This window comes from Synchiropus splendidus, chromosome 9 (genome assembly GCF_027744825.2).
Source record: "Synchiropus splendidus isolate RoL2022-P1 chromosome 9, RoL_Sspl_1.0, whole genome shotgun sequence".
Lineage (NCBI taxonomy): Eukaryota > Metazoa > Chordata > Actinopteri > Syngnathiformes > Callionymidae > Synchiropus > Synchiropus splendidus.
Window position 1 is genome coordinate 24,643,566 of NC_071342.1, and position 16,107 is coordinate 24,659,672.

The following is a 16,107-nucleotide window of genomic DNA, read 5'->3' on the forward strand; positions in this document are numbered from 1 at the left end:
GCGCGCGGGCTGCGCTACCAAGATTGCGTGTAACAATGGAAAACAGGTGCAAAGTGCTGGCGCCGCTTCGAGTCAGTGACTGCGTGTGTGCAGGCCGACTTTGGAGAGACACCCAGCGCTGCACAGCTGTCAGGAGGTTCAAACAGCTGGAAGCGCCGAGTCCAGCAGTGAAATGAAACACAAAAGAAAACATTAAATTAAAAAGTGAAGGCGTGACTCCTCGTTGGCGGCACGATGCTGCTGGCCGTCCTCACAAGGATGACGAACTCTGGTGTTCTGTGCAGTAGCCACACCGTTACACGTACAAAATGGCTGCCTTCAGAGCGATCTGAATAGACTCAGGTGCTTTTGCTCATTCTTCTCCATGAAAACACTAAATCTGCACCTTCATCGCAGCTAACTGGGGAACTCGCAGCGTTGGTGACTAGATTTCACTTTGTATCTTTTCTTTGTGGGTTTGTTTCACACGTGCCACCTATAAACATGTTTAAGGAAACTCAGACAATGGCGCACAAGTGCCCTGATGACGAGGGGCTGATGACGAGGGTCTGATGACGAGGGGCTGAAGTTTGGTCCGTCCGGCTGACGCTTGCTCGGGAACACAGGCGGCACCACCGGCCTCACGATGGTGGCTCTCTGCAGTTGGACTTTGCTCCTGCTCCAAATGATGGATTCATACTCACCTGGGGACGGAGAACAAAGCAGAGAGGAGGAGCGTGACATGAAATATTAAAGAGAAGTGCGAGAGAGCAGAACACAGAAAACAAACACAGAGAGATGAGGTGTTTTTCTTTCAGAATGGAGAAGGCAGATGGTGACTGGTGGAAGAGCTGTGGGCTGCGGAGTCTTGCAGCCAGAACATGCGTCGTCTGGGCACTGGACTGGGCATTTGAATTTGTCGGCTTGTTAGCCGACGGACATGTGCTGAGTGGGATGGTCCCGGGTCAGCCGCCAGATGAGGTTCTGCCATGGTGTGGCTAGGTTTTCGGTTGTCTGTTTCACGACAAGGTTGGAGAGCCACTCCTACCTCTCGATCAACTTCTCCCTCGACTCTTCACCTCCACCTGGTACACCCTGCCTGCACTCTCCTCTTCGCCACCTGTGCTCCATTCACTTCTTGAACTTTCATGAACTCTCCTGCCTCCCAAATCACTGTATACTCTGCCAACATCATGCTGCACGGGGACTCCTCCCTAACCTCATCTGATTGACCTTGATGTTTGTGTGTGTGTGCTACTGATTTCAGGTTCATCCTGGTGTTCGGATGTCTGGTTCTCTCTGTGTTCTCCACCATTCCGACGCACCAGGAGTTTTCCTCTCACTGCCTGCTCATCCTGGTAACTCGCCACTCTCACTCCAGCACCAGCACACACACACACACACACACACACACACACACACACGTGCACACACCCACACACGTGCACACACCCACACACGTGCACACACACACACACACGAGCACGCGCACACGCACACGCACATGCGCGTGCATACACACACACACATGCGCACACACACACAACACTCTGCAGCATCCTGGTGAACTGAGTCTTCCTTCCTTTACTAACCTGACTGGTGCTCTGCTGCGGCCTTCAGGAGTTTGTGATGATCGTGGTGTTTGGGCTGGAGTACATCATCAGGATATGGAGCGCCGGCTGCTGCTGTCGCTACCGAGGCTGGCAGGGCCGCCTCCGCTTCGCCAGGAAACCCTTCTGTGTCATCGGTAAATCTGGGGGAGCAGCACTCACACAGGCGGCCGTGAGGGCATCACAACTAGCCATGTAGTCATCCACAGCTGTCGTCAATAGATTCCATGCTTAATCACAGTGACTGAAGCTGAGTTAACTCGCCATTAATCCCACATCTTGTATCTGACCTGTATGTAGCTGAAAGGAAGCAGTTCTCGACAGCAGAGTGTCTCCTGATGCAAGCGTGTGTTTCCTCCAACATGCCGACAGAACAGACCCTCTCCAGAACATTCTGTAGCATCACCTCAGAGGCTCAGCAACACGCTGGCTGCAGAAGACATTATCGGCCACTGTCCTGTTGAGAACGGCTTCCTGGAAGCTACATCTAGAACACATGCAACGTGTGGGATTGGAATAGTTCAAGTCATGATTTTGAGCTCTGAGTTTTAGTAGCCACAAATCTGTAGTAAACTGAGTAACTTCCTTTGCAAATGCAGTTGCACGTGGCCTTTCTTGAACAAAAGCAGCGTCTTACCCTGTTGCAGCTGTGTTTCTGTGGCCGTGCTCTCAGCTGGGACTGGCCTTATCAACAACAGGAGACGAGAAATAGCCGGAGCGTCAACCTTCTTGACCTGCTGTCCTCCGCAGACATCATCGTGCTCATCGCCTCTGTCGCCGTGGTTTCGGCCGGCAGCCAGGGGAACATATTTGCCACGTCAGCTTTGCGAAGTTTGCGCTTCCTCCAGATCCTGCGAATGGTGCGAATGGACCGGCGAGGAGGAACGTGGAAGCTGCTGGGCTCGGTGGTCTACGCTCACAGTAAGGTGGGCTTCAGAAAGAACGCATGAACCCCTTAGTCCTTAAGATCGTCAGCAGGCGAGCGACAGTGGATGCAACTGATTTGGTCGTGAGATGTCAGTTACATGGAGGTAACTGACTGTGTCGTGGCGGGGGACCTCAAATTGCCAAGCCATTTTATTCCTTCTTTACTCTTTATAGTCAGTGATTATGGTGAGCCAACGTCCACTGAAATATAGACATAATGATCCATTACGGGCCGATATATAAGGTGGTATGGCTTTCCTAATCTGAGGTGTAGCCATGTTTCTCTTTAGGTGTCTGAAAAAGAAACAGTGTTTATTGCCTCAGAATCTCTGTGCTTCTGCGTAAATCTGTCCCCTGCCTTAAATAGGTGAGCGGAAATGAGAGGAACTCATGTTGTTGCATCAACCATAATGGCCACTGGAAAGTACTGGATGAAAGAACGCAGCATGTTATATAGCACCACATGAAGAAATCAATGAATTTAAAAATGAAGAGAAGGACTGTGGAGAACTGTCTTGACCCTGAGGGACGAGTATGAAGAATATGTTCACATTTTTAGATCTGTGGCATCGTCTATTTTTCACATGTCAATAAGTGTCAGAGTCAAATTAAAGTCTTTCATCGGATTGTTTAACTGCACCAAAAAGGTGCACATCAAGATAAAGAGAAAAAACAACTTTGGTTCACTGTGTGTCGTCTGCCATAACAAAGGTGGAAGCAGTGAACCAGAGGAGCAGTGGTGTGGCGAGCAACAGAAGCGTGTCACGTCCAGCTCAGGGCCACATGATGATGGCGCTCCCACCGAGCCCCTGCTGAACCCAGCTGACTGGAGCCTCCAGAACTCTTCTTCTGTCGGACTTAGGAGGAAGTTCAGCGTCATGTTACCTTCCTTCCACGGCAGGAGTGTCCCATGACAAAGCTCGGCTCCTCATGAGGACCTCAGAATGTTCCGGCCAAGGCAGTGAAACCTTTCTCAAGGTCCTTCATAAAAGAGGTGTCTGAACACAAGTGAGGAAGAAGTGGAGAAGATCCGTTCTGCCCACAGCAAAAATGAAAACGCTGGAGTCACCATTAAGTTATGAAGAAACAAGGCGGATGCAAAGTGCCGTTTGGAAAGTCTCTGCCAAGGATAAAAGGTTTTATACACTTTTGATATGTAAAAAAACCACACTGTTTCGAACCAAACTCTTTCCACGCTACTGAAAAAAACACCAGCAACTCGTATGTGCTGAAATAAAAGTCTAACAGAAGAGAAGGTTTAAAAGGCACCAGAACAATCTTGGGGTTAGACAACAGCAGCTTTAGAGCCACGCCCCGCCGTGGTCTTCAGGCCCGGCTCAACCACACGCCGCTGCCGAGCCTGCTTCCTCGGGAGGAGATGCTGATGGTGTGGAAGGTTCCAGTTCTGGGTGAAACATGGGTCACGCCCTGAGTTGTGTTTCTGAGCCCGTGTGTTTGTGGCTGTGTCCAGGAGCTGGTGACAGCCTGGTACATTGGATTCTTGGTTCTCATCTTCTCGTCGTTCCTGGTCTATCTGGCTGAGAAAGAATTCAACAAGGACTTTGCCACCTATGCGGACGCCCTGTGGTGGGGAACGGTGAGTCTCACACGCACTCGGCACCGCGCTTTGAACTGCAGCCGCAGATGTGCTAAGATGAATAGCAAATATGAAGTCTACTCTTCTGCTGGACACGAAGCGTCTGCACTCAGTGGCCCGGTGATGAGAGCATGCACATTTGTTTCAGGAAGTTTGCGTGAGAGTGAGAGGGTGTTTTCTGTCCGGTGGAGACCTGATGTGGAGGCAGATCAATCAGCTGCATCTCCTGAGTTAATGCTCACAGTCTCACATGACTGGTGCTGCGGCTCTGCTTCTACCAATCCGTCACGCTTGAAAACACTGAGACACAACACAAGTAGAGCGATCGATAGTCCTATTTCCTCTGACAGAGGAGCCGCGGTGTTCACATGAAGCGGACCCCGATGACCACTGACGTTTCTCCTCTCAGATCACCCTGACGACGATTGGTTATGGAGACAAGACGCCGCAGACGTGGATGGGCCGCTTGCTGTCCGCTGGATTTGCTCTGTTAGGGATCTCCTTCTTCGCCCTGCCGGCTGTGAGTCTGACACTCCACCAGGCTGACGACATTTGGGAGGGCCTCCATGTTTAGAGGGTCATCGCAGTCAGGGAAAGCCACATGGATCCAGAGCACGCTGAGGCATGGTGGGGTCACGGTCACAGGTGGGACCCGTGTCAGTGTGGTCCCAGCACCAGGTCCAGTGTGAGGAAACACAAGCCAGGTTGGATGAAATTGTTAAATTGAAGCAATAAAAACCAGATGCATGAACAAATGAACATTTAAGTGAAACCATTAGAAAAGAATCCAGGACGTCAGGAGCCGCCGGTTCACGGAACCCAAGTGCGACTGGTGACCAGAAGCAAAGAGACTCAACACTGAGAATCTAAGTAAGCGATTGATTGATTCATGGAATAACACCGGACCGAACCAAAGACCGAGGGCGTCATTGAACCAGGAGTAAAACACGAACAGAACCAAAATCTGAAAATCTGGAAACAGAACAAACAAGAACCACAACACAAGCAGCATCACACGGCAATATGAAGTACAGATTAAAGTCTAGTAAAAAACAAGTGAAAGTTAGGTGGTCAAAAACTCAGTGAAGAGAGAACAAAAGGAGAGAAAACAGGAATTGTGTGGCAGAACAGAACTGACTCACATATAAAGCTGACGATAATAATATAAAATAAAAGCAGATCATGACAGGCAGGATGAAAAGTAGCAGCAGGAAACAATCATGAACAGGAGGATAAAGTGACACTGAAATGAAAGTTGAGGTTCTATTGTCGACATTCTCAGCGCTGGAGCTGGTTCCACCGCCAGGGACCACTGTAGTCAGAGGAGGCTGCCCTTAGAGTGTCTGACCTGCAGTGGCGAGGGTGAGCAGCAGGCTAACAGTTGCCTTCACTGCAGGGTATTCTGGGCTCCGGCTTCGCCCTGAAGGTGCAGGAGCAGCATCGACAGAAGCACTTTGAGAAGAGGAGGAATCCAGCCGCCAGTCTCATCCAGGTATCACACACTCACTGTGTGAACACACTTCAACCCAAGCACCCTGATCTATTGCCATGTGGCTCAGAATCACATCAGAATCTGTTGACATTTAATAAAAACGGCTCCTAAATGATTGAATAAGTGATCAAAAGTACTAAATACAGTTGTAATATTTCCCTAAAGAAAGACAATATTTTAGGAAAGATAAAGTACTAGTGTGGGGGAGAAGCTCATTTAGACGTATGAAAAGTAGTAGAAGTGAAACTGAACTCACAGCAGTTGTTGACTCCTCACTTGGAGTCAGACCCTCAGCAAACTGCTGCAGTTACTGGGGTGAAATATTTCAGTGGTTCATTGGTTGAGGAAACGCTGGGCTTCCATTTTCTCTGTCTGAAACTGAAGCAACATTAGATGCCCTTTCAACCTCACTGTGCCGCTCCTGAAGCTTCTGCTGTGCAGGACACACTCTCTCACCTTGGAGCGCACTGTGCCATTGTGTCTCCCCCCTCGGAGTCAAGTGTGTGCGCTGGAGTGTGTTGCTGGCCAGCGCACCTGGGAGAAAGTGAGGCTGAACTGTGTCAGGATTGAACAGCCGTCTCCCTGGCAACCTCTCCACGACACTTGAACAGGCGCTGTCATTAGTCACTCCTGTTCTCTGGCCAACCGCCAGCTTACCTGCCTACGTTGCGCCGGCCATGACCCACTGCCTCTGTTTGCATTAGAAACAGAGTGAACACGTCTCATTATGTGACACAAACCTCTTTTATCACGGAGAGCAAGACATTACACCCAGAGCTTTTATACAGGCCTTTCATGCCTGCAGAACACTGCAGCTGGACTTTCACTCAACACTCGTCACAACCATCTGATCGGGCCTGGATGGAAACCAAAAGAAGGTTTAATACTTTAGTATCCCAAACAAGCCAGTGACTGGATTCCCCACCTCACGGTGTTGGGAGTGTGAGCCCATCCTCCTCTGTGTCCTGAGCTTCCCTCTGACAGGTCATTGGAAACTTGGAAGCCGTTTTCTTGTGTTGGACACGGGAGCCACTTTAACTGTGTGTCACCTCACCACCTCCCCTCACACACCGCCATGTCTGCCACTCTTCTTTCTGTCTGTGCGGCGAAGGAGATTAACACCCCAAAAATCTGACCGGTTATCAGGCTCAATAGAGGCGGTGGTGTTTCCTCTTTACAGCTCCTGCAATGGTGACGGATGTGTCACAGGTGTTGACTCTTTCTTGCCGAGCCTCTTGCCACCAGCAGGAAACCTCTCAGGTTTTTCCTATCAACTCATGCACCATCGCAGGCAGAGAATATCGTTGAATTAAGAAGGCTGCTCTTTAGCGCTCCACTGTCAGCTTCTGTTTTGTTTGAAGATTTCGGTCTTCATCCGACACTTTTGGTGGTTTTGATTAAGTTAGAAAGTGAGTTGGAAAGTGCTTTTGCTTCATGTCGAAGGCAACTTTGTGGGTGTTGTCTCTGTCTGTCTCGTGAGTCTCGCTCAACGCTGTGAGGGAGAGAGAGACCAGCAGGCTGCTCTGTCCAGCCTCAGACACTGCTCTGATCAAGGGTGCAAAACTGAATGATGAAAGTTAGCAGTGAAGGTTTGGGTCACACTTTAGATCAGGGAACACATATTAACTATTAGTCCACTAATAACTTGCTGGTCAATAATCAATAATCGTGCACCTTCGGTGACCATTCCTGGGTGAAATATAGCCCGGCTTATCCAGACACTAGCAAGTACTTGTTAAGTATTGGTTCATTGCTGGCTCATGTGCTGCGGATACATATATGGAAATCCTACGGCAATTACTTACCAGTCTCCTGGGTTTATTTGATGTCTTTGATGGCTGTAAAGTTGTTTTTTTTAATATCTGGTGTATCTGTGATTTTAATTTTTCTTTACTGAGACGTGTTGAATGACAATAAAACTTCTACCCATATATGAACGACCGATCACTCAGTATTGTTCAGCTCTTCTGTCAGTTGACCAGAGCAAGGTCCAGGTGTTTTCAGTGGGGGAGCAGCACTGAGCAGCCTGCTGGTCTCTCTCTCTCACTCACAGCATGGTTTGGAGCGAAGCATGACACAACTAGCCCTCTGACTGACTCAAAACGGTCTTCCGCTCATTCTCTTTCTTAATAGACACCCAAACCTTGCAGTTTGAAGCCTGGGTGAGTCTTGAACCTCGGGGTGGGGCCCCGCTGCTGAGTCTCCTGTGTTTCAGCCGTCCCTCTCTCAGTTGTCAAATGGCGTCAGATCATGTGACAGATAGATTCAGATTGTCCTTTTCTGAGCGACAGGTTTGCCTATTGAGATGCGCGTTCACTAATAGGCATGAAAAATGTTTTCCACAGTCATGTCTGAATTATGGCATAAATAATGGATGAGGCTGAAGATTATGGAGTTCTGCTTGTGTTCAGATGCATGAGTGGGGATGGGGGCTCCAGGAATGTAGATGAGGTAATGGCACTGTCTAAATTCCTTCATTCAGTTTTTGTATTGAAGTGAAATTTTAAATTGCTATTGTTTTCAAAACAGTCATTTTTCATGCAGTAGTGACCTGGAAGCTCTTGGGAGCTGCTCCGCTCACTGTGGTGCGTTGAAGTTAGTTAGTTTGAAGAACCTTCTTAAGTAGAAGAATTGGTCCAATAAATCAGCAGAATCTGAGACTTTGTCTCGTGTAGAACAGCAGCATGTTTGGCTCAAAGTCACCGACACAGCACATCTGATGTGGACGTAGCACAATCTGCTTGTTGCTTATTGCCAAGGTCAGTGAGGAGCCCAACAACAAGTGCTTTGGTACATGGTGCAGTATTGAACAAAACATAACAATAATCATAATAATAACCATAACAATAAAACCCCAAATAAACAAAATACAAATAAAGAATAATTAAAGAAGTAATAAACCACCAGCAAGTGAAGGCGCCCGGACCCCTGGGGCCAGTGTTTCTGAGGCTCTGGGAAAGACCCTGTCTTGCCCCACGTTCCTCCATTACTGCTGCCGTGCGGCGGTCAGACAGGCCCCTCACCAGGCCCTTGTTAATCTCCGTCCCCGCCGCAGGTTTTTGGGTGATTTGTGATTCAGTTTGATTCAGTAATTATGAAATGATAATTTTCCAATTGGCTGTCAAGGAGGCATGAGTCATTCCATGCACACATGATGAGAAACACATTATGACCGCCTGTGTGTTTTGGCTCGTGGGTGGTGACCCACCCAGTGCTGAACAGGTGGCCGTAGTGTCGCGGTCCGTGGTGTCATTGACGCCTGGGTGTTGTCGTCATGTGGAGCTGAAATTGTGTGGTCATGAGAGAAAAACTCCTGCTGTCTCTGGTTACACACCACAAACCTGCTGAATGTTCACATCAATCACATTCCTCCCTTTTCCCTCACCATGTCTGTCCCTCCCCCCCGTGTCTGTCTGTCTGTCTGTCTGTCTGTCTGTCTGTCTGTCTGTCCATCACCTCCCCCACCAGGCGGCTTGGCGTCTGTACTCCACCGACAGGGCTCGTCCCTACCTCAGCGCCACCTGGCACCACTACCAAAGTGCCCTCTCCCCTCTCAGGCATGTATCCCCCCCACCTCCATCAGCACCCACCCACCCACAACAGCACCCCCCCGGTCACACCGCGTCCACACCAGCCTGAGACTAACCTGCTTTCTTTGTTTCTCCCCGTGACTTCTTCCATTCATCATGTCTCTCTTTGTCCGTCCTCTCCACTGCACGTAGTGTGTCTGGCGTAGTTATGCTGCTGATGAGAACTCGGTTTCCATAGCAACCTGGAAGCCTCATTTGAAGGCGTTGCATACCTGCAGCCCCACCAAGTAGGTAACAAACTCACAAGCAAACATGGCCGCCGCCTCTGCTAACGCTCCTCTCGCTGATCTTGCTCCACCTCTTCTCCATCCGCTCGGACGTCATCTTCCACTTTCAGCTCCATCAAGGCACTGAGTTGTGACTGTCCTTTTCAACCTGCTTTCTTTCAAACGGTCACATTTTCCACCACCATGTGACTGTACGCCCGGCCGCTAGTTAGCTAGGTTAGCAGTCTGGCTACTGCCGACGTGCTTCAGGTGACTTCAGGCAGGGTGATCGGGTGTTGGTGATCACATTTAGGTTACGTTTCTCTGTGTCTTTCAGAAAATATGTGGCTCACTAGAAACGCACTGAGAGAGTGCAACCCTCCGCCAAGCACCCCAGTCTCCCAATGGGAGAGTAGACTTTAAAAAACTACAGTGATTTCCAGACTATAAGCCACTATTTTTTTCTTACGGTCAGAGCCCTGCGGCTCATACAGCAGCGTGGCTAATATATGGATTTTCCAGGCTAATATCGATGAAATCACAGGCTCTTTATTGACCCTTGAAGCCCTCAAAATGCGCTGTTTTCGCCCGCGTGTCCACAGCTCAACAGAGTCGGTCTCCTGGAGGTCTGGAATCCAGAAGAAGAAGCGGCTTTAATGTGAATAAACGGTGTGAGACGCTGTCTCCACACAAAGTGCGTTGGGCTCAAAAGTCCGACGTGAACACGAGCGAGTCGGGTTTTGACATTGATCCCGGCTGGAGAGCTGCACCTCGTCTATTGCACAAAAGCGCCTGCAGAAATCAGGCGGTAACTTTGGCCGGTGTATCTGTGGTGATGACACCTTCACATCTCACCTTCCTGATCTCATGTCCACTGACCTGCTGCTGCATGGCTGAAGTCCAGACCTGCATGTGGGACTTCCTCTGCTGCCTGGCTCTCCTCTGCTGAAGTTCCTGTTCATCCTGCGGATCACTGATCTCTCTTCTTTGTCTCCTCCTGATCTCACTAACCTCTGAAGGAAAGAGCAGGGAGACGGCACCTGCAGGTTTGTATCACTCAGTGACCACACACACACGCACACACACACACACACTTGTACCTCTGCCTTTGTGGGGACTTCTCCTGGCCATTGCCCTTTCCCCAGCCTCTCCCCCTGAACACACTCAGCTGAACCAGGACCCTGGACCCAGTTACAATCACCCAGTTATTTTGAAGTCTTCACACTCAAATAGAGGCTAAACCTTGTTAGGAAGAGACAAATTGTTGTGGTGTGTTTCTAGGAACTGGTCCCCACAAGGATAGATAAACCACTCTCTGGTTAATATCTAAGTGCTTCAAGTCTCACAACGGAGCTGCCATTCGGCCCCAAAACCAGACAGAAAGTGGCCGTGAAGGAGGGTCTGGGGCAGCAGCAGTTCTGAACATTCCAGGAGAACTTTGTCCTGCACTTGACTCGTCGGCGGCGTTGGGTCACGAGCTGCTTTTTTGTTTTCCCCCCAAACGTGCATCTGCGGGGTCGGTCCCGTGACGCACATTTTCCATTGGGATGGTATTTATGTAAGGCATCAAACGCACGACAGCCAGAGGGGCGGGGCTGTGGTGGTGGGGGGAGGAGGGGGGTTTAAGGGAAGAAGACAGATACAGAGATTTGTGACTTTAATTACGCTTGTATAGTTTTTACAATGCAGCGCTTCTCTGGCAACATTTGCAGGCCTCGTGTGTGTCAACCTCAACACACGCATTGGTGCTGGCAGGGGAACAGACAAGTGTTCTTCTCATCCCTAAACAAAACAGCATTTCATGGGGCTTTGCTGCATCAGGGGAAGCATTAAAGCCTCCGTGCTGTTCATTACGTGGCGAGAACTCTTCCCCATCACAAGTGTCGCGCGCCTGCGCGCGTGTCGGACCACAGCCCGCGCGCCTATTAGCGGTTTCACAGACAGTCGACTGCTCGGCGGCGGTAGGTGCAGCGGTTTACAGCCGGCGGTTTTCATTTAAACAGACTTGTAAACACCAACACTAGTAAACAGCAGCCTGGTGCTGCAGTGGTGGCCTGGCTGCCGAGTGCGAGCGCAGCATGTCCTGCAGGGGGAAGCGGCATGAAGTGGCCTTCTAACATGGAGGTGGTGAGCAAGACTGTGGAGGATTTGATTTCTGGAGGAGCCATGGTTTTTGTCGTGGACCTCTGGCTGGTGGAAAGTGGGTCTCGTCCCGGCTAAGTGCCAAGGATGTGTTGTCCCTCGCTGAGATTTGCTGCTGAATGTGAGTGAAAAATCTTCTCCTCTAAGGGCGAGACCATAGTTCTCAGCCAGAAAAGGTTTGAGGACAAATCCCTTTTCTTTCAGCCAGAGGTTTGGGATCCATGGAGTTGAAGTATTTGGGACAGATGGAGGTGAAGTTGACCTTGTGGGGAGGACTATGTATTGGCTCAAAAAGAGCTGAGCCAAAAGGCATTCACCAGTCCATTTCCTAGTCTCAGGTGAGACTCGTTCCTAGTCTCTCCTGCAGAACTTGGGGAGCAGCTGACTTGACTCTCACAAGTCGCATTAAACAAAAAAAAGCAGGTCACAGCATGAAGAAGTCATTTCAAGCAGCAACAGACTTGGACGCCACCGTCTCTGGGTCCATGTGATCCTCAGGGAGGGACCCGCACGTGGGTCCTGAATGTCAGCGTTCCCTCTCTGTAAAATCCAGGCTCTGTTTGGTTGCCGTGCAGCGACTTGTCTCCAGAGTTGAGAGTTGCTGCGTGTAATCGGCTTCAGAGAGCAGGTGAGGAGGTGGTTCATGTGGGACGTGTGGGTCGTCTTGTTAGGGCGTGTCCTACTGGGGGAGGCCCTGGGTCTGGGGTGATGACTCTGAGCTGGAGGAGGTGTGCATCAGTGTAGGAGATGGATGGATGGATGGGGTGTGGGTTCCTCGCTGACCCCGATGCTTCAGCTGCAGCCGCAGGTGGATGACGTCTTGTTGCAGAGCGGCTGATGCTGGGAAGCGGCTCAGCAGTGCTCTGTTCAAGCTTGGGATATTAAATGGTGACGTCAGAAGGTCCCTTCTGGACAGAAGCTGTTCCAGCGGCCCAAACAACCAGTGGGATGTCCACTCTTCTCATTTCCTGCCGGCCTGATGTGTGTGCTCTCTCCTTCAGTGTGTGTTTACTCTGCTCCAATATTGACCGCGGAGACTTCTTCCTCCCGTTAATCTTGTCCACTCTCTCCTCCATCCGTGGCTCTAGTAACGATCGCAGCCGTGGGAGGCTCTTCCGGAGGCGGAAGTACGGCAGGTACCGACTGCAGCGCTGCATCCTTCCTGCTCGCAGTGGTGTAGACGCAGCAGACTAATAGCATGAGGAGGACCACGCTGATGCTAGGAGGGTGTAGTGGGTGGTGAGCACTGCTGCCTGCTCGCTCTTCTCAAGTCGTCTGGTCCGTCTGAAGCGCGTCAGGCTGGAGGAGCCCGGGGGAAATCTCTCCCGCGCCCTCTGTTGGCTCAAACTGTTCAGTCAACAAGGTTCCTTATGAGGACCCCGTCATCGTTTGACCCAGATCCCAATCCTGACCTTCGTGCATGTCGCTGTTGCGACACGCCTGACAGGAAAGGCACTGACGGAGAGTTGGATTGACCCAGACCCCAGGGAAGAGATTTCGCTGTGGTCAACACTTGAATAGAGTGGAAGTGAGAGTGTGAAGTCCCTGGCTGAGTCTGTGACCGAGGACTGAGATGCTCGAGTGCTTCCTTCATGGAGGTGTGGACGTCCGCTCTTTTCCACTCCTTTCTCATTTGGAGCCTGAAAACATCCCGTCAGCCATCTCCACATTTCAGACGTCCCATCATGTCTCTGCCACTGAGGTGTGTACGGGTGAGTCTTGGTTATCATGCACTCAAAACATGTTTTCTGTGCTCACATCACCTTTTTTGCTCTCAAAATAGTTAGTCAAAATAGCTCGCGCTCAGCTTCGCTTTCACTCGCTCAAACTCGTGCAGTTACAGAGCGGCCACAAAGTCAGCCAGTCACTGAGCTGCTGCTTGAAGCCCTCTGCTCTCATTGGCTGAACTTCTCCACCAATCACAAGACGTTACAATTGGGAGGAAGGCGGGTCTTGAGGAACTGAAATAGTAAGTTCATAAAAATGTGGAGAATCCAGAGTTTTAAAGACGCGCGCTCCTCTACATTATGCTAATTCGCCCCGTTGATGATCCATGATATGCGTTACATAACAAATCCCAACATAAAAAAAAAAAAAAAAAAATAGAACCAACCTGAGGCTGTTGTCTGTTGTTTTCATTGTGTTGTGCCATTTTTATGAACGTACTATTTCAGTTCCTGAAGACCCGCCTCCCTCCCAATTGCAACGTCTCGTGATTGGTGGAGAGGTTCAGCCAATGGGAGCAGAGAACGGAGGACAGGCGGCGGCGGCTCAGTGACTGGCTGACTTGGTGGCAGCTTTCTAGCTGCATGTGGTGGTGCAAGTGAAACTTGAGTTGCGAGCGTGTGACACTGAGCGAGCAGGATTGTGTTGAGAGCAACAAAGTTGATGGGAGTGCAGAAAAAACAAGACACATCTGTACAAGTCGGGGCCAATGATCTAGCTCCTTAATCCTGCCTCTGGACGTCACCCTGAGGGAGCACCGTATTGGTCACATGCCCCGCCCCCCCGGCCCGGCCTTGACTTCTGCCACTGGTTCGAAGCCAAAGACAGTGCCATCTAGTGGCTTCTGAAAATGAGGCCAGTGTTTCACAAAACCTCCTCGGCCCACAGCGACCTGAGTTCAGAGCTACTTCAGTGCTCTGGGGAAGCTCACCAGTACCGTGACTCTCCTGGCTGATATTGACTCACAGCTTGGCCTGCTCTCTTCCTCTGACCCTGCATGCTGCCCGGGTCACCCACCCGTGTCGCGCCGCTCAGGACTACGTGCAAGTTGGTTGTTTGTGACTGATGATGTTGTGGAAAGTTAAACAATAGTCAGAAACTCACAACTGGCAATGAATCCTCCTCCGTCACTGCTAAATCAGCGGCATGGAAAAGCTCTGGTAAATTACGTTCACCAGTTGGAAAATATGCCCTCATTGCCTTTAGATTATGAATGTTTTGGAAATTTGAGGTCTGGAAAAAGTGTTAAACTGCGGCATGAAGACGATTGCTCTGCATTTTTCTGTGTTTTTTGGGGGGAAGCTGCATCGCATGCTGCTTTTGTCTCTCGGTGCATCGCTGTGGAAGGTGCTTCTTGTTCTGTCATAGGTTTCAGCTACTGAGGCTTTGTTGTTCAAAATGACCAAAGACCCATCGACTAACTGCAGCTCGGCTGATACGGAAAAATATTGCAGCACTTTCACTGTGATCAAACATCTGCTCCGTCTGCACGAGCCATCAACCCTGACAAGTCAGAGGCCCTACTTCACATCTCCGGGAGATAGATGACTGAGCTCCTCCTGCTGAAGAGAAACCACTCAGCCGCTTCCATCGCTCATTCGCCGTTCAAACTGCCACGGCATCATCAGTCTGACTGGCACGAGGAAGGACCGACTCCTCATTTTTAACATCTCAAAGTGTCTCAGGCATTTCATAATTTATTGTCGTCTAATAATAGATTTTCTTGACACATTTGTCACCTTGACACGAACTTGTCACCTGTCCCGGAGTGAACATTTTGTTCAGAAGAAATCTGATCATGTTTTTGGAAAAAGTCAGCGACTTTTTTCCTCGTTGCTTTATAGTAGGGCTGTGGCGAGAGTCGGGTCACAGGTCAGGTTGGAGTCGCAGTGGTCTGGATAGTTGGGTGGGATCAGAGGGAGAGGGTCACACCTTAACTAGGTCACAATGATGTCCCTGGACATGCAGCAGTGGGGAAGCACTGCCTTGGTGGAGGGTCCAAACGTGTGGCCCAGAAAGAATCCAGCGTCTAACTGGATCTTAGAACCTTGCTTAGGTGGCTGCTGGCCCAGAGCCCAGTGCCCGTCTCTCTCACACAGAACTCCTCCAGCTGCAGTGAAAAATCGCGTGGATTTCCTCACTTCCATGGTGTGAGGACGTCCCTTGTGAACAGTGCCTGGGCTTCAGTTCACTTGTGTGGCCCTGAGCTCCCGTTCACTGTTGGACAATTGTTTTCACCGTCAGAGGTTCGAGGCTGCCGCTGCTTCAGATTCTCCAAACAAACACTTTCTCAGTGGATCCAAACTAGCTGCAGCTCAACACCCTAGCCACCCACCCAACCCCCACCCTCCATGATGTTGTGCCGTTGGAGCGCGTCACTCCAGTGAGGTTCGGGCTCCACGGTTGTCCTGACTGCTCTGACCTCACTCTGACTGACTCAGTCCTCCTTCGGTCCACTCCAACACATGTCTCCTCTCCTGTCTCCCCCGGTGCTTATTGTCTCCCCTCTCCAGTCAGAAGTTGAGCTTCAAAGAGCGCGTTCGGATGGCGAGCCCCCGTGGTCAGAGCATGAAGAGCCGTCAGACCTCCACCAACGACCGCCAGCGCTCGTCCCCGGCCATGGAAGCGGGCAGCGCCTCCGAGCTGATGAGCAGCAGCCCAGCCAAGGTGCAGAAGAGCTGGAGCTTCAACGACCGCACCAGATTCAGACCCTCGCTGAGGCTGAAGAGCCAGACTCGCGCCGCCGTGGCTGACGGTAAATCACAAGACCATCGCTCCTAACAAGTGTGTCCCATGTACATTCACGACATGATTCGAGCGGCCAAGTCAGACTTCTCTC

General features: G+C 50.5%; 1 protein-coding gene across 1 annotated transcript in view; it reads left to right on the forward strand.

The window, feature by feature from the left end:
- The window catches only part of LOC128765319 (potassium voltage-gated channel subfamily KQT member 4-like), a 62,711-nt gene that overhangs the window by 37,719 nt on the left and 8,885 nt on the right, over positions 1–16,107 (forward strand). The window contains exons 2-9 of the mRNA XM_053875980.1: positions 1,247–1,337; positions 1,600–1,726; positions 2,340–2,515; positions 3,988–4,113; positions 4,523–4,633; positions 5,510–5,605; positions 9,074–9,162; positions 15,782–16,023. Coding sequence (XP_053731955.1) covers positions 1,247–1,337; positions 1,600–1,726; positions 2,340–2,515; positions 3,988–4,113; positions 4,523–4,633; positions 5,510–5,605; positions 9,074–9,162; positions 15,782–16,023 — 1,058 coding nt within the window. The remainder of the gene's footprint in view (positions 1–1,246; positions 1,338–1,599; positions 1,727–2,339; positions 2,516–3,987; positions 4,114–4,522; positions 4,634–5,509; positions 5,606–9,073; positions 9,163–15,781; positions 16,024–16,107) is intronic.